The sequence below is a fragment of the Calliphora vicina genome, chromosome 5 (assembly GCF_958450345.1).
Source record: "Calliphora vicina chromosome 5, idCalVici1.1, whole genome shotgun sequence".
Taxonomy (NCBI): domain Eukaryota; kingdom Metazoa; phylum Arthropoda; class Insecta; order Diptera; family Calliphoridae; genus Calliphora; species Calliphora vicina.
The window spans coordinates 103189985-103208873 of NC_088784.1; the positions used below are offsets into that span (position 1 = coordinate 103189985).

The following is an 18889-nucleotide window of genomic DNA, read 5'->3' on the forward strand; positions in this document are numbered from 1 at the left end:
TAGACGCAATTTCCTTTCCATTGATATAAAAAATGTGTTATTTTTCTTCCTACTTTCTGTGGTAATTTGCCGTACAAACATGACAAGTGGCTGAAAACACTGAAAATAAATCATAGATTGTGTCAAATTATTTGACATATGGCCAAGAATAGAATAGACGTATTTTATATCAGCAGAAAGGAAATTTTGTATAGTTTCCGAAAATGTATAAAGAGTTTTAATATTTGATTCAATTAAAAAAATTATATGTACAAGAAATTTGTCTAAATGGCAAATTTTTTTTTTCATATTTTTGGTATTTTTTCAAAAATTATTTTGTAGTTTCTTAAATGTTACAAATATTTATACATTTTTGAAAAGTAGAAGCAATTTCCTTTCCATTGATATAAAATATGTGTTATTTTTCTTCCTACACTCTCTGATAATTTGTCGTACAAACATATCAAGCGGCTGAAAACACTGAAAATAGTTCAAAGATTGTGTGAAATTATTTGACATATGGCCAAGAATAGAATTGACTTATTTTATATCAACAGAAAGAAAATTTTGTATATTTTCCGAAAATGTATAAAGAGTTTTAATATTTGATTCACGTAAAAAAATTATACAAGAAAATTGTACAAATGTCCAATATTTTTTTCATATTTTTCGTATTTTTTCTTAAAATTTTTTTGTAGTTTCTTAAATGTTACAAATATTTATACATTTTTCAAAAGTAGATGTAATTTCCTTTCCATTGATATAAAATATGTATTATTTTTCTTTCTACACTCTGTGGTAATTCGTCGTACAAACATGTCAATTGGTTGAAAATACTGAAAATATTGTTTGAAGTTTAATGATTGTGTCAAATTATTTGACATGTATCAAAGAATAGAATAGACTTATTTTATATCAACAGAAAGGAAATTTAGTCTAGTTTCCGAAAATGTATTAAGAGTTTTAATATTTGATTCAAGTAAAAAAATTATACAAGAAAATTGTACAAATGTCAAATATTTTTTTCATATTTTTGGTATTTTTCCCCAAAATTATTTTGTAGTTTCTTAAATGTTACAAATATTTATAAATTTTTGAAAAGTAGACACAATTTCCTTTCCATTGATATGAAATATGTATTCCTTTTCTTCCTCTGGTAATTTGTAGTACAAACATGTCAAGCGGCTGAAAACACTGAAAATATTTTAGTTATATTAATGGTTGTGTCAAATTATTTGACATGTGGTCAAGAATAGAATAGACTTATTTTATATCAACAGAAAAGAAATTTAGTCTAGTTTCCGAAAATGTATAAATAGTTTAAGTATTTAAATATTTATACAAGAAATTTGTACAAAATAAGAAAAATATAAAGAAACTTTTTTTTGGAACATTTTACTTAAACATCACTTTAAATCCCTTTTAAACAAACAAAACTTATAAACAATCCCTTAAACATTTCATAAAAACTACATTTAAAAACGTTTTTTTTTCTCCTATTTTACAGAAAGAAAACCAACCCACACGAGAGCCTTAACATCCCACAAAACTTCCCTAAAAAATTAAACGAAAACAAAAACCAATTCATAAATCCTTATAAACTTTCCTTAATCCCCGGTTACAACAACCCGAACAACATTTACTCAACACACAAAAAACCAAATAGAGATAAAAATTTTTGAAAACAAAAGCACTTGAAAAACCGCCTCAATGACGTTAGAAAATTAAAATCAATTTGCCCATCAATTGAACCAGAACAGAAAAAACCTGCAAACCATCATCATCATCAAACGAACGAAACTTTTATTTGAAACGTTAGAGCAACAACATGCCGATTTACCATAAAACTGCAGCCTCGATAGTGGGAAATCATAATACGGCTGAAATTGATTATCATACCTCGGAAGCAGCCAAAGTTAAACGGACACGTGAGCAGGCATATTTCAATTCTTATGATTTTGATGCAATTGAAGTGCTGCCCTACGAGGACGAAGAGGATGAAGATGACGAGAGAAGGAGTAGTTATACGAGGGAAAGGGAACGGAACTTAGCGTCTAATAGTCAAACAAAAAAGCCATCAAAGCAAACGCCACAACTAACAGCAACGCATCATCATCAGCAACACCAACATCATCATCAGCAGCAGGAGCAATTGCAATTGCAGCGACAGAAACTAGCAAATCATAGTTTTAGTGCTGGCAGTTCAAGTAGTAATAATAATCATCAGCAGCAGCAGCAACATCATCAGCATCATCCTCATCAGCAACCACTTCATCATGTCAATAGCAAATATAATCCCTCCCTGTATTTGCAACGTATTACGGGCATATTTGCAGCTAAAACCAACAACCAACATCATCATCATCATCTTCAACAGCAGCACGTTAATGGTGTGGGCAGTGTTGGAGTTGCTGGTGTTGCTAACAATGATATTGCTCTTGCTGTTAATGCCCGCAGCCATAATGATAATAAACACTTAAAATTGTCATCCTCTGAAACATCATCCACATCATTGTCTTCCTCTTCTAACGCTGAAGAGATTCTCAATGCTGTCAATGTGGGCAATGAAGCTAAAAATGTAGATGTTGTTGGCAGTGGCAGTGTCAGTGGTGTCATTGCCACTGGCAGTGGTCTTGGTAATAGAGCGGCAACATTAGATTGTGCTAGAGATGTCATTGGCACCAGTACACGTACTTTAACTGAGGTTAACTCTGCTCCTGCTGCCACAACTGCTGCTACGGCCGCCTCTTCAACTGCTGCTGGTAGCAATAATGGTGGCAATTTTTTGTTACCTCGAGCCATGCTAAAATACCAAAGGTAGGAGATGAAAATTACATTTTGCGGTTAAAGAATATTTGATTTTGTTTGTTGGCGTCACACAAATATAAACACCAACTTTGTTTTTTTTCATTTGCTTTCAACAGGGGTAGTAGATAGTATTGTATTTTTATGACCACAAATGCTCGAGGGGATTTTGGGTTAAATTAAAATCTAGTTTAGCACTTGATGTCAGGTAAAATTATTAACTTATTATGATGGGATTTATAAATATAGAAATGTAATAAAAATAATCATGAACTAAAAATGGTTTAATTGATTTTATGATATAAAAATTGTATGACGCAATTGTTTAAGTTTCACAAAAAATATCCTTTAAAGAAGAAAAAAGGAATTAGATAGAACTTTTTACACGGGACTAAAACAGTGTCCTAGAAGGGGTGATGTTCTTTTTGAATCCTTATTCATTTAAATATTCCTGAATTTTATCCTTAAAGAACTTAATACTTTAACAAGTAAGAGAGCTATATTATACTTCAAAATACAAATTTTAAATATTTTTAGGTAAACCAAATTTATTTTTTTTTTTTTCAGTTTTTCATTTTTTGGAAAAAAAATTTCGAATTGCTTTTTTAATTTGAAATTTTTTCAAATTTAAAAATTTTTTTTTTTGTTTTTTCAATTTTTTTTTAATAGTTAGCGAAAAAAAACTTTTGGTGAAAAAAAAAATCGGGTTAAAAATATTTTTCCGATTTTGACCCATTGTAGGTCCAACTTACTATGGTTTTATATAATTAATTGCAAAGGTCTTTGAAATATCTATCATTAGATATCCATATTATCTATATTAATGACTTAGTAATCCAGATATAAAATAGGTCAAAATTCGAGGTTGTCCTGGTTTTTTCCTCATATCTCAGCCATTTGTGGACCGATTTTGCTGATTTTAAATTTTAAAAAACTTTGGACAGACAGACAAACGGTCATGGCTTAATCGCTATCTATAAGGATCCAGAATAGCAGCAAACTATATATATCGTTATTAAAAAGTACCTAACTCTAAATAAGTAAAATGTAATTTTAAACAGTAAAATTACATTTTGCTCCTTAAAGCTGGGTTTCCGCATTCACCGTAATCGGCGCCGATAACGAAAACTGAAACTGAAAAACGTTGGTGTTCGTCATCGTCTCTGAATTGTTTCTGAATTCTTTTCGTTTCAGTTGGGTGCGTTGCGGCATAAAACAGAAACGAAATTCCAAATCTATGGAATTTCGTTTTCGGTGCCGATTACGGTGTATGCGGAAACGTAGCTTTAGAAACAAAGGAAGTGAACAATAATTTTTAAAATTTCTGAAAAGAAGACACTATTTCCTTTCTGCTGATAAATTGTAAGATTTAATAAATAAATGCAGACTTAAAAAAATAAACATATTGGGAGAATGACTTAAAAATGTTCTAAAGTGAAGAGTATCCCAGAGAAAGCGTTCTGCATTGAACGAAACAAATAGTATTCGGACGGGGTACGGTCTGAATACACTGGGAATATGTTTTAAAAATTCAATCAATCGAATGAAGAACATTAACTACTCAATTTTATGTATATCAAACAAAAAACAAAAATTTTGTGAAAATAAGCGAATTCACTTAATTGTGAATAAATTCGAAAAGAAATCTTAGATTTTTATGATCGATATCTCATTTTGTTCCTATTATATGTGGCTTTGCAATAAAGCAATAGACTTGAACAATTTCGGCCGCTTTCGATATTTCATGATTTTTTTAAACAAAAAAAAATTATATTTTCATATAAAAAATATATTTTTTTGCTTCAATTTGTGATTATAACTCCGAAATTACTGAGCCGATTGAAACGAAAATGTGTACATAGCATGAGGAATATGTTTTCAAAATTCAATCAAATTTACTACTCAATTCATGTATAACAAACAAAAAAACTAAAATTTTGTGAAAATGAGCGAATTCACTTAATTGTGAATAACTTCAAAAAGAATCCTTAGATTTTCATGGCCGATATCTCATTTTGTTCCTATTATATGTGGCTTTGCAATAAAGCAATAGACTTGAACAATTTCTGCCGTTTTGGATTTTTCATGATTTTTTTAAAACAAAACAATTTGATGTTTTCATGTAAAAAATATATTTTTTTGCTTTAATTTGTTATTATAACTCCTAAACTACAGAACCGATTGAAACGCATTATATATATAAGAATGTATACATAGCATGGGCAAAATGTTTTCGCAATCGTACAAAAGAAGAACATTAACTACTCAATTTCATGTATATAAAACAAAAAAACTAAAATTTTGTGAAAATGAGCGAATTCACTTAATTGTGAATAAATTCGCAAAGAATTCATCGATTTTTATGATCGATATCTCATTTTGTTCCCATTACATGTGGCCCTGTAATAAAGCAATAAACTTGAACAATTTCGTCCGCTTTCGATTTTTCATGATTTTTTTAATAACAAAAAAATTGGGTATTTTCTTGTAAAAAATATTTTTTTTGCTTCAATTTGTGATTATAACTCTGAAATTACTGAGCCGATTGAAACAAAAATGTGTACATAGCATGGGGAATATGTTTTCAAAATTCAGTCAATCGAATGAAGAGCATTAACTACTGAATTTTATATAAATCAAACAAAAAAGTAAAATTTTGTGAAAATGAGCGAATTTACTTAATTGTGAATAACTTCAAAAATAATCCTTAGATTTTCATGGCCGATATCTCATTTTGTTCCTATTATATGTGGCTTTGCAATAAAGCAATAGACTTGAACAATTTCTGCCGTTTTGGATTTTTCATGATTTTTTTAAACAAACAAATTTTATATTTTCATGTAAAAAATATTTTTTGAGATTAAATTTGTTATTATAACTCCGAAACTACAGAGCCGATTGAAACGCCTTATACATATGAAAATTTGTACAGAGCATAGGGAAAATGTTTTCAAAATTCAATCATACAAAAGAAGAACATTAACTACTCAATTTATATATCAAGCAAAAAACAACAATTTTGTGAAAATGAGCGAATTCACTTAATTGTGAATAAATTCAAAAAGAATCCATAATTTTTTTTTAACAATATGTCATTTTCTTCCTTTTACATATGGCTTTGCGATAAACCAATAAATCTGAACAATTTCTGCCGCTTTCGATTTTTCATGATTTTTTAAAAACAAAAAAATTAGCTATTTTCATGTAAAAAATATTTTGTTTGCTTTAATTTGTTATTATAACTCCGAAACTACTGAGCCGATTGAAACGAAATATATATATGAATTAAATGGTTTGTAAATCTCAACTTTTCTCAGTTTATTTTAATAACATCGGACAAACACTTTTTAAGCTATCACTAATTATGTGGAGAAACGCAAAAAACTACTCCATAGAATTTAAAATTTGGACCATATTTGTACTACTGGAACCACAATACATCAAATTTTTTCGATTTTGTTGCGCTGTTTAATTAATTACAAATTAAAAGCTTAAAATGGCTACACTCTAGCTTACTTAGAGACACTTAAGTGACAATTGTCTTCTCGCTAGATTACCTGGGATGTATAAAATAACCAATTGACTTCTCTATTTACTAAAAAGAGCACATGTGACATTATGATCCAAAATATATAAATTGGAGTCAGTCAAATGGTCAGATATTAGTGACAATTGACTACTTGCTTAACTGCTGGGAAGAAACCAATAATTAATTACAAATTATTTAGCTTTTATGGTTCTTGGGAAATAATTTTCCCTTTAAAAACAGTTTTAAAGCTCTTTTAGTAAAAAGTAAAACCTCTTTTACACCCTATTCAGTAGCACATTTTTAAACAAATTAAAATGAAATATTGCAATAAAATGGTTGAAAATTATGAAAAACGTAAACTAAACAAAAGGTATTAAAACAATTTTCATAATCACACTTAATTAAAACAAATGTTAAACAATAATGACATTAAGCATGCGACAGTTTTGTCTGTCGTTCAGTCTCTGTCCCAACTAAACGAAATTCTTGGCAACAAAAGAAACCGCATACAACTCTTAACAAAAAGATAAAAACAAAAACCTTTTAAAGTAGTCAAGATTTTAACAATGAAAATAAAAAATAAAACTTAAAAAAACATGACAGTTTCATTAAATGAATTCTAGATTACATTTTTCACGTTTATTTACAGACTTTTTTTTTTTGTTGGCCTTTAACGCTAAAACCGCCAACAAAATTAATTGTCTCAAACATATGAGAAACAGAAGAAGAAAAAAATTTTAATAAATTGAGCCTGTAAAAAGGTATTTAACTTATTAATTTACTAAAGGACAGAAGTCAGATAAATTCTTAATGACAACCGGACTTTAGTTGCGATTAAAATGCAAACTATTCGGGTTTGTGGCCACAATATTTGTTGATCTTATTTTGGAATGTTTGAGGAATATTTAATTGTTTGTATTAACTTTAGTAGTATTATTATTGTGTATTTAATATTATTATTGCTTTTGTTTAAATATTGAGGAGGTTATTTGTTAAAACACTTGTTGGGGTTTCCAAAACTGTACGAATATAGAATTTTTAATTTTGTTTAAGCTTCATTTTGATCGATTTTTATGGCCAATCATTAAACAAGTAGTGGGAGCTTAAATATAAATTTTTCAAAATCACTGACTGCATTACGTTTGCAGTGTAATTAATTATAATAATTGGAATTGCAGGAGGTCATGATTGATTTGAATAACTTTGTTGAAACTGCTTTCTGTCTTTGAACTCAAAATATTGTATTGAAACATGACAGTTTTGAAAATTGTTTTTAAAGACACTTAATGTTTTAGATTTTGGCAAAAACTTTAAATGATAAGAAAATTAACACAAAGTCATTCTTTGGCCTAGAAAAATAAACAATTAGCTATTATTTATTAAAGCAAAACAAATTATTATAAATAGTTTTAATAATTGTTTATAAAATATATGAAAATCATTTTAAAATCTATTAATACAAAGAAAATATGTTGAATGAAGTTTAAGTAAAAATTTTAAAAAATCGTAATTTTAAATTTGTAACATTATTTAACAAACTCGGCTTTAAATATATAAAATGTTAAAATTACTTATACTTTTCTAAAAAGTACACACAATTTCCTTTCTTTTGATATAAAATATGTCTAATTTAACCTTCTTACATGTCAAATAAATGAACGCAATGTTATTAACGATCATTTAGCGTAAAAATAGTGTAAAAATACACTTTTTTGTATTTTTTCAAGAAAATAAACCTAATGAATGAATATAAAACAATTTTAAACAGATTTGAAAAGCAGACTGAATTTCCTTTCTTTTGATAAAAATTATTTTTAAGTGGACTCCTGTCATATGCAAAATAAATGAACTCAAACTTAGCCCCTCACAAAAAAGTTACAGTTTTTTGAAAAAAAAAACTGCATAAAACAAAAACAACAATTTTAAATTTATCTATAGATTTCTAAAAAGTAGAAGCAATTTCCTTGCTGCTAATATAAAATATGGGTAATTTTACTCTCTCACATGTCAAATAAATGAATGCAAACTTAGCAACTCATAGTAAAAATACACTTTCTTGTAATTTTTCAAAAAAAAACTTACTCTTTCACACAGATCAAATAAATGAAAAGACTTAAATTAAAATCTGTTCTTGTATTTATAAAGAAAACTACCGTGACGTGCAATAAAACAGATTCCAATAAGCAATTTACTCTATTTTCGCTCTGGTTTTAAATAGTTGAAGGTCATTAGCAAAACAAAAAATCTATCTGGACTCGTACTTGAATGTTGGCATTCACGCGACCGACCACTAGCATGAAGTACTTAAGGTGTTTTAACCACGCTGATTAGCAAAGCAACACGAATACGAAACAACATCATCATCATCAAAAACATTATTGGCAGCACTATGGCAAAAACGTCCACCTCTTCTAGCTTAGCAAGAAAATATTTCAAAAATTTTGAGCGAAATTATTTAGTGTGTGGCAGTTTTCTTAACAGCATTTTGGTGGTTTCTGCTGCCTCATTATTTAACTCATTGTAATCCCTTGCATTTGTATACAACATTTTACAAAAAGTTGCTGTTGCTACTGCTAATGCTTGATTGCGATGATGATGTTTTTAGCTGAAATGATTAATATTTTAACATGCTATTTCTTAACTAATTTTATTGCAGTAATGAAGTTAAACAATGTAACAGATAATTAAGATTAATACTGCACTTAATCTTCGCTATCTTTATTGCGTTATTAAACTAAATTTATTTAACATAAGGACAGGATTTTTTTTAAATTCTACAGCAGATATTGAAATACGATTTGTTCGATATTTGACACAGCAAATTTAAAGCAAAAGAGAACTTATTTTTCCCCAAAATTTGTTAGCATGAACGGCTTTTTCGCTTTTTTTGCCTTCCTCAAAAAGCAATAGCCAACAATGTATTAGAACGATTTTACATCAAAAAAAGAAGAACTTTTTTTAATCAAAAATCTTTTTTAACCAATGAAACGTTATTTTCATTCAAACCTAAATTTTGCACAAATAGCTTACAAAAATATTCCAAAAAATCCATTTCGCCAAAAAGTTCTGAGAAAGCTTTTTGATTAAAAATTGTTTTCCACAAACAGCATTTTCATAAAAAAAACAAAAATTTATTTCGAACAATAAGCTTTTTCATCATATAATCATATTAACCATAACATATTTTTGCATCAGAAAATTTCTTCCCCAAAAAAGCTTTTTTTAAGAGAAAAAATTTATTTTTCATTTAAATAATGTTTTCACCAAAAATCCACTTTTCATAAAAAATAAAAAAATTTTTTTTGTCCACAAAAAACTTTATCAACAAAATGTTTTTTAAAAAAAATAATTTTTTAACCGAAATCGCTTTTTCACAAAAAAAAAATATTTCTCGTTTAAAATTGTTTTCATAAAAAAAAATTATTAAAAAAAAAAGCTTTTTATAAAAAAATACTTTTTTCAACAACAAAGATTTTTCTTCAAAAAAATGTCCTTACTTTACAATGTTTATCATCAAAATAGCATTTTCACTAAAAAAGCTTTTTACAAAAAATAAAATTCCCATTGAGAAAAAACAACAAACTAACTAACAATGTCAAAAAATACTTTTTTCATTAATAAAGCTTTTTCGCCAAAAAAGTTTCTTTCCCACAAACTCTTTTTCATCAAATTAGCATTTTCACTAAAAAAGCTTTATACCCAAAAAAATTTCCATCGAAAACATTTTTTAAACAAAAAGCTCTTTCACCAAAAAATTTATTTAAAAAATCTTAAATCAAAAATCCGTTTTTACCAAGAAAAAAAGCTTTTAAGCTTTTTTTATTTTTCTATTTTAATGAAATTTTTTATAAAAACCTATTTATCAAAGTATCTTTGTCAAACAAGAAACTAACTAAGTAAGCTTTTTCAGCTAAAAACAAATATTTACCCTAAAAATGCTTTTTCAAAAAATCATTATTTTTTAAATAAAAAAGCTTTTTCACTAGAAAGTTTTTTACAAAAAAAATAAATTTTTTCATCAACAAAGCTTTTCGCCATAAAATTTCTCAGCATTTTCACTCAAAAAGCTTTTACATCCAAAATACCATTTTCTCCCATAAAAAGCTTTTTCACAAATTTTTTTTTTAAAAAATCAAAAATACGTTTTCACAAAAAAAGACTTTCAATAAAAATTTCTAAATTTATTTCTTAAAAAGCTTTTTTACTAATTTTTTTCAAGAAATCATTATTTTTTAAATAAAATAGCTTTTTCGCCAAACATTAAATTAACTAAGTAAGCTTTTTACAAAAAATACTTTTTTCATCAACAAAGCTTTTTCGCCAAAAAATTGCTTTCCCTTAAAATCTTTTCTCATCAAATTAGCATTTGCACTCAAAAAGCTTTTACACGCAAAAAAAATTTTACATAAAAAGCTCTTGCACCAAAAAATTTATTTAAAAAATCTTATATCAAAAATCTGTTTTTATTAAGAAAAGCTTTTTCACTAATTTCATTCGTTTTTATTTTTTTATGAAACAAGAAACTAACTAAGAAAGCTTTTTCACCGAAAAAAATTATTTACCCAAAAAGCTATTTACTAAAAAGGCTTTTTCAAGAAATCATTATTTTTTGAATAAAAAAGCTTTTTCACTAATATTACTTTTTCCCCAAACAAGAAATTAACTAAGAAAGGTTTTACAAAAAAATATTTTTTTCAGTTTCAGTTTTACTTTTTAAAGTTTTAAATAAATTTTTTCCACTTTTTAAAGTTTTACACCCAAAAATAAAATTTTTTCCATAAAACTCTTCACAAAATTTTTTTTAAAAAATCTATAATCAAAAATCCGTTTATAACAGGAAAAAAAACACTTCATAAAAATTTCTAAATATTTTTTAAAAAAGCTTTTTTTACTAATTTTCTATTTTAATTAATTTTTTATAAAAACGTCTTAATCAATGTATCTTAGTCAAACAAGAAACTAACTATGAAAGCTTTTTCACCGAAAAATTTTGTCAAAAGCTTAATTATTAGAAAAGCTTTTTCAATCGTTATAGTTTTAATAAAAAAGCATTTTCGCCAAACAATAAATAAACTAAGAAAGCTTTTTACAAAAAAATACTTTTTTCGTCAACAAAGCTTTTTCGCCAAAAAAATGTTTTCCTTTTAAAATATCAAAATTTATTTCTATTTTAATTAATTTTTTATAAAAACATCTTCATCAAAGTATCTTAGCCAAACAAGAAACTAACTAAGAAAGCTTTTTCACCGAAAAAAGTTGTCAAAAAGCCTAAATTTTAAAAAAGCTTTTTCAAAAATCATTATATTTTGTAATAAAAATTGATTTGTCACTAATAAAAACTTTTTCGACACACAATAAACTAACTATGAAAGCTTTTTCGCAAAAAAAAATTCAATAAAAAAGCTTTTTTCATTAATATTTATCCAAAAAGCTTATTCATTAAAAATCCTGTTTTAAGAGGATATTATTTTTTAAATAAAAAAGATTTTTAAGCAAACTCTCTCCTAAAAGCTATTTTCATAAAAAAACAAAAAGCTTTTTTCGTTAAAGCTAATATTTACCTAAAAAGCTTATTCATTAAAAAGGCTTTTCTTAAGAGAATATTATTTTTTGAATAAAGAACCTTTTTATGAACGAAATTGTTCGCCTAAAAGCTTATTTTCATAAAAGTCGTTAGCAAAAAGCTTCTTAATCAAACAAGAAACTATCCATTAAAGCTTTTTAAGCAAACTCTCTCCTAAAAGCTATTTTCATAAAAAAACAAAAAGCTTTTTTCGTTAAAAGCTAATATTTACCTAAAAAGCTTATTCATTAAAAAGGCTTTTCTTAAGAAAATATTATTTTTTGAATAAAGAACCTTTTTATGAACGAAATTTTTCGCCTAAAAGCTTATTTTCATAAAAGTCGTTAGCAAAAAGCTTCTTAATCAAAGAAGAAACTATCCATTAAAGCTTTATATAAAAAAGTTTTCACAAAAAAAGGTATTTTCAAAAAACTTATTCATTGAAAACGTTTTTAATAAAAAATGCAAAAAGCTTCTGTCCTGCAGAAACTAACCATGAAAGCTTCTTCATAAAAGAAACGTTTTTACTAAAAAGATTTTTTCATCTAAAAAAGTACAATACATATTTAACCAAAAAAAAGCTTATTCACTTAAAAACATTGTTGATAATAAAAATGTATCCAAAAAATTAGTTTTTTTCTCAAATAAATCCATTTTTAAACAAAAGTTTTTTTACAAAACCAGATTTTTAGAAGTTTTTTATAAGAAAAACTTAAAAAACTTTTTTTTTTAAGTAAAATATTAATGAAAATTAAGCAACATTTTAAGCAACTTTCACAAAGTCACTTAATCATAACTTAAAATAGACACGTTTCATTGCAATATTGGCCACTGGGGTCATTAGCGACCATGATGTTAAATTTCTCATAAAAAAAAAATATTGATAATTTGCCCTTAATGCAATTTTATGTTTAAAATCCACTGAGAAGGCAAAAATCAACCAAGTGTAAATAGATTGCTTGGAAAGGGAGTTACTTTTATTAGCGTTTCTTAAAAAAAATATTCAATCTTGATTTTTTTTTTAAATTTGACAAGCAACAAGAACTAATAACAATATTGGTGGTGAGAGACAATAGTATCTAGAATTGTTAAATATATAAAATGGCAAATAATATGGTTTCTTCTACTAGAGTTTTGCAAATCAAATTTTTAGTTAAAAAGAGGTAGTGTTGGTTTCTCGCTTATATCTTGGCCAATAATGGTTTGATTTCTTTGATTTTCAATAGCAAACTAATTGAAAGTGTAGCTGATATATAGATGAATTAAAGAGTTATGTAAATTATAGGGGGGCTATGGTAGGCTGATTTAAACACACTTCAAAATTAAGTATATTTTAAGAATTGTAATCTTCCCTTAACCAATAATTGCATTAATAAATAATGAAAATGCAATAGCAAAAACACACACAAAACATAAAACAGATTGCATCTACAATAATAATACAAAACTAACATGACTCTAAGGTCTTTGTCATCAAGACCTCTAATATGGACAGTGATTTTTATGTTTTTATTATTGTTTGCTGTTGAAATGTGTTGTAACATTTTTTTTATATGCCTGTCTTGACTATTTGGCGTTGTTTGGTGGCTTTGTGTCTATTTTTCAAAATGTTTGTTAACAGAAAAAGACAAGAGAGGTTTGGAGCTGCATAGAATTTTGAATGAATGAGCAGCAGCAAACAACAATAATAACAATGACATAAACACGATTTATGTCAATAACATTCAGTTGTTGTTGTTGTTGCAATGGTAAAATAATACTTTTGATTTTCATAAAAGCCAGCCAGCCAACCAACCAACCATTTAAGCTAGCCATTATCATTCATCATCATATAAAGCCTTCTGCTACTCATTTGCTACGTTTGATTTTGATTTTCATGCCTCTAAATTTAGATTCGTGGCAAATTACTAGTTTTAAAAGAAGATTGTGGCTCTTAAAGCCATGATTCATTTTAACTTCCGCAGGATGTTTATTAATAGCTCAGCCAACAACCAACCACATGCTGCCTACTTGCAAAAAAAATCAGCTGAAGTTCATCACAGTTGTTTGCATTGACTGGCATTTTTTTTAGAGACTTTGTGCGTGCTTCCACTGTTTTGTTATTTTGTGGCGCAAGTGCGTGTTGCTGTCACATAAGCAATATTTAGCAAAATGTTAATGAATATTTTTTGTAGCTGTCTTCTTCTTTAGGCCATATATTTTACTGTTCATTCATAATTTTCAGTTTTTGGCAAAGTTCAAGTTTGTTTGTTTTTTTCCAAATTTTTGTTGGCAGTTTGTTATACAAACACAGCCATACACATGAAAAGATACGAGACAGTGTGTAATGGTTACTCTCAGATAGACTTAAGTTAGGCGCCTGTCGCCAACCTTCACCTCTTTATGATTCTACATAAATTTCAGATGTTCAACGTCATTTTATGCAAACTGTATTTTACATACTTACTTACATAATAAGTAGTATTCGTAAATGAATATTATTGTTGCTTATTGCTAATATTACTGTTGCTACTGCTGCAAGTTGCTGTTTAATTTACAACAGCTGCCACAATTAAACATAATTATTTTCCATAAATACCAAAGCATCTGTTTTACAATAAAACCAGCATTTTGCTACTTGATCTTGATGTATGGCAAAGATTACAAAAAAATAAAATACCAAAATAATTTTATAAAATCATTTGAATTCCAAATATTTCTATGAAAAAAAATTCATTGGAAAATATGCAGTTAATTATACAATAATTTTCCATGACCCAGAGTAAGTCTAATGCCTGACACATGTTAACATCTTTTGTTGACAAATATTTCAACTTTTTCTAAAAACTAGTGGAAATTTAAAGCTTTATTCAAATATTCTAAATTTCAATTTCCCTTTGAACTAATACAGGTTTATTGAGGAAAAGTAAGCTTCAATTAGAAAAAATAATCTCATGTTGTGTATAACAACATGAGGAATGTCAAAGGTAAAGGGTATACCTTTACCTTTGACATTCCGTTTGTAATTTCTAATTTTCTATTTGCTACCCCATAAAGTATATATATTCTGGATCGCTATAGATAACAGAGTCGATATAGCCAAGTCCGTCTATCCATCTGTATGTTGAAATCAACTTTCCATAGCCCCCAAATAACTTACATACATACATGATTGATACATAAAAATATCCGCTATAGACCAGGCTCGACTGCTATTTAAAAAAACCGCGACAATCGGCCCATAAATGTCTGAGATATAAGGAGAAAACCAGGACAACCTCGATTTTTGACCTAATTTTGACATATATCTGGATTACTAAATCATTAATATAGACAATATGGATATCGAATGATAGATATTTCAAAGACCTTTGCAACGGCTTATATAAGGCAATAGTAAGTCGGACTTACAATGTGTCAAAATCGGGAAAAATATTTTTTAACTTGAATTTTTTTTTTTTCACCAAAAATTTTTTTTTGTTATAGAATCTTTTTCACAAATAAATTAAAAAAGAAATTTAAAAAAATTTTTTTTTTAATTTTTTTTTTTAAATTTTTTATTAAAATTTTTCTTTTAAAGTATAATTTGGTGAAGATTATCTAAGATTCGGCACAGCCGAATATAGCTCTCTTACTTATTTTAAACTAGTTGACCTAGTTTACTAATGTTAGTTCTTCAAGTTTCTCCAACCCACATGCACCTGCCTGTTCTTATTTATTTGCAAATAAAATATCTAAATTTGTACTGCATACCTTAGGGAGCTTTTTTATTACAATTGACTGGACTCAAAAAAATTTTTTCGAGTTTTACCCGGAATTTTCAGCCAAATCGCTCCAGCCGTTCTCACGTGATGCCATTACATACATGGACGATTTCATTTGTATATATATAGATAAAAAGCTCTATTTGATCATTGCACGGTGGTAAATTCCGCCCAAAAATTTTTTTTTTTGATTTTTTAATTTTTATAAAATTTTGATGTTAAATTTTTCTTAATAAAGTAACTATATGTTTGTTTATAGAGCTGTAAAGTCAAAGGTTTTTTCTTGTCATTTTAATATTAGAAAAATGTGATTTTTTTTTACTTTTGAATTGAAGTAGCCTGTGCTCTTTTCTTTAATTTTTTTTTGCAAAATAGCACATGCTTTTATAAAACAGTTAGCAGTTAACCATTCTACGTAGTTATTAAGGAGTTTTTGCTTGTTATTTTTACATAAAAGTGAAATGATTTGGAACTAGTTTAAAACTAAATTAAAAAAAAGTTTGAAAGGCCAGAACAAATTAATAGGGGCTATTAGAGGTTAAGTGTAAATTACATCTAATACTGTAAAGTATCAAGAGTAAATACTATAAATTTCAGCTGCAATTATCTGCCAGAACGAATAACCAGAACGATTTCAGTGCCTACATATTTTACACATTTTTTTGGTCAATTTCAAAAGTGATGTAAGTTTGAGAGTTATTTACGTCTATGCTGAATTGGCCAAAACATGTATTTGTATGTCGAAATTTTTTCAATGGATCATTTATGTTATTCTTAATTATAAACCTAATTGAAGCCATTTACAAAAATGACATACTTTTTTCGGTACTTTTATAATGTCAATGTTTATTTGGCAAACTCCTATATGCAATTTATAATATTTTTTGGATCAAGTGTGTTTTTCTTAAATGTACACCAAATTTTACATGAATAACCTAACTTTTTCGATAATTTCAAAACGTCCACGTTTGTTTGGCCAAACCCTGTATATGTATTCCGAAATTTGTACGGAAATTTTTTTCAATCACTTATGCTATTCTTCATTTTTGGACTAAATTTCAGCCGCTTACATGGAATTTTTTGATAATTTTAGAACGTCCATGCTTTTTTGACCAAACCCTGTACTTGAACATCGAAATATTTATCGATCGGTTGGTTATATTATTCTTAATACAAATACCAAATGTCAAACATTTTTAAGAAAGAAATTTTTAAGAAGAAATAAAGAAATTATGGATTTTTGGCCGGAATTGTGGAAATAGAATATTCAAGCGTTTCTCGAATTCACTAGAAGATGACGCTGGTGTGTATAAATACTGGTTGCTCGAGCAACAATGGATGAGTATACCGTAAGCACTGTTTAAGTTAACATCAATCGTAATACCAGTAATTTTTATATAAAGAGAGTGACTATTTAAATTGTTGTGTAAACTTGAATAAAGAGTTGTTAAAATTTGTAAAACCACTTGGCGCTTTCAATTGCAATATATTTTACCTTTTAAACCACCGTTTTTAAAAGGTAAAATCTTAACAATATTAGCATTGTGTTATTTAGAACTCAAGTGCGAATGGGGTAAATTTGGCCAAATCCGGATAAACAGTTTATTGGGTATAAAAATACGAGATATTTTATTAAAATGCTTACCTTTTACTTTGAAACATTGTTAGCTATGACCCTCTCAAATCTTTCTGGCAACATATGGATTCCGAGCCAAAAGAACTGCTCAGCTTTTGAAGCCAAGAACACAGCAAGCCAATATCGGATACTCTGTTCCAAAGTGAAGCGTATCCCAGAGAGAGAGAGTTCTATTTCGATCGTAACAAATAGTAGTCGCACGGGGGCAAGGTCTGGTCTATAAGGCGGTTGAGGCAAAACTTCCCAACAACTTCATTCTAAATAGTTGTAAACAGTTACTGCAACATGTGGCTGAGCGTTGTCATGATGGAATATTACGGTTTCATGTCTGGCCGCATATTCTGGGCATTTTTCGGCCAATGCTCGCTTCAAATGAAGCAGTTGCGTTCGTTATAGGTTCCTTGTGATGGTCTGGTCAAATTTCAGCAATTCATAATAGATAGGACACTTTTGCTCCCACCAAATATAGAGAATTACCTTGGCGCCATATCGATTACCTTTGGCTTTGGTGTCGATTGGGCTGGTTGGCCGATCTTCACATACGATCTCTTACGCTGCGGGTTATTGTAATGAATCCATCGCAAGTAATGATTCGGTGCATAAATAATTTTCTTTTATGGTGTTCAAGCATCATTTCGGACATACAAAATCGAAGTCTATCAGCTTCCATTCGTATGGTACCCAATTGCCCTGCTTTTGGATGAATACTGCTGCTCGCAAGCGTTTTGAAATTGCTGCTTGAGCAGCTCCTAATGATTTTGCAAGCTCTTGTTGAATTTTACAATAATCATCATGTAGTAATGCCTCCAATTATTGGTCTTCAAACTTTAGCCTGAGCTAATTTTGTCTTCCATGTCAAAATCACCAGTTCTTATGCGCTCAAACCATTTCTCGCACGTTGAAACCAATGAAACATATTCACCATAAGCTTTGGTGAGCAATCGGTGTGCTTCAGTGCGGCACTTTTTTACAAATTAAAGAAGTAATGCAAAACTTCCCGCATATGACGCTTTGTTGGTACAAAATTCGATATTTTAAAAGCAAAAAAAACTTTCTTGTTTACATTATGTATAACCAAGTGAGAATAAATGACAGATATTTACCCTTCAAAATGACATATGGGCAATTCCATATCATCGTACATGATATTTGTAGATTTTGCAAAAATAAGAGTATCTAAAAATTAATTTGATCTTTATGTTCCATTCAGAGAGGCTACAATATTTTAAAATAATAAAAAGTTCTTTCGAAATATTGTTGTCCAAAATATTGAGCGAAATAAGGGTATATCGTACGTGACATAAAACGGAACTCATTTTGAGGTGCATGTAGAAATATGCGAAAATATTCGAATCGTGAGAGGCGTCATGTTTTCTTTTAGTTTCTTACACTAAACGAAATATTTTTCCTTTACAATCCGTAATCATATTTAAATAAAAACAATCTTTGGATGATTTTATAATAAATAAAATTTAATATCGTACGTGACATACCGTACGTGACAGATTTTTCTCTTATAATAAAACAATATATATTCTGTAAATATATGTATACAAAAACTAAAAAAGTGAATAGAAAATATACATTCGGTTTCAATAAACAATTTGTCAATAGCAAAAAAACAATCAGAGTCA

General features: G+C 28.0%; 2 protein-coding genes across 2 annotated transcripts in view; both read left to right on the plus strand.

The window, feature by feature from the left end:
* The window catches only part of LOC135962060 (uncharacterized), a 586654-nt gene that overhangs the window by 47926 nt on the left and 519839 nt on the right, over positions 1–18889 (plus strand). The gene's annotated exons all lie outside the window — the stretch shown is intronic.
* Positions 1–18889, plus strand: part of LOC135962247 (box A-binding factor) — a 125878-nt gene that overhangs the window by 25898 nt on the left and 81091 nt on the right. The window contains exon 2 of the mRNA XM_065514070.1: positions 1487–2796. Within this exon, the coding sequence (XP_065370142.1) occupies positions 1808–2796 (989 nt within the window). The 5' untranslated portion in view covers positions 1487–1807. The remainder of the gene's footprint in view (positions 1–1486; positions 2797–18889) is intronic.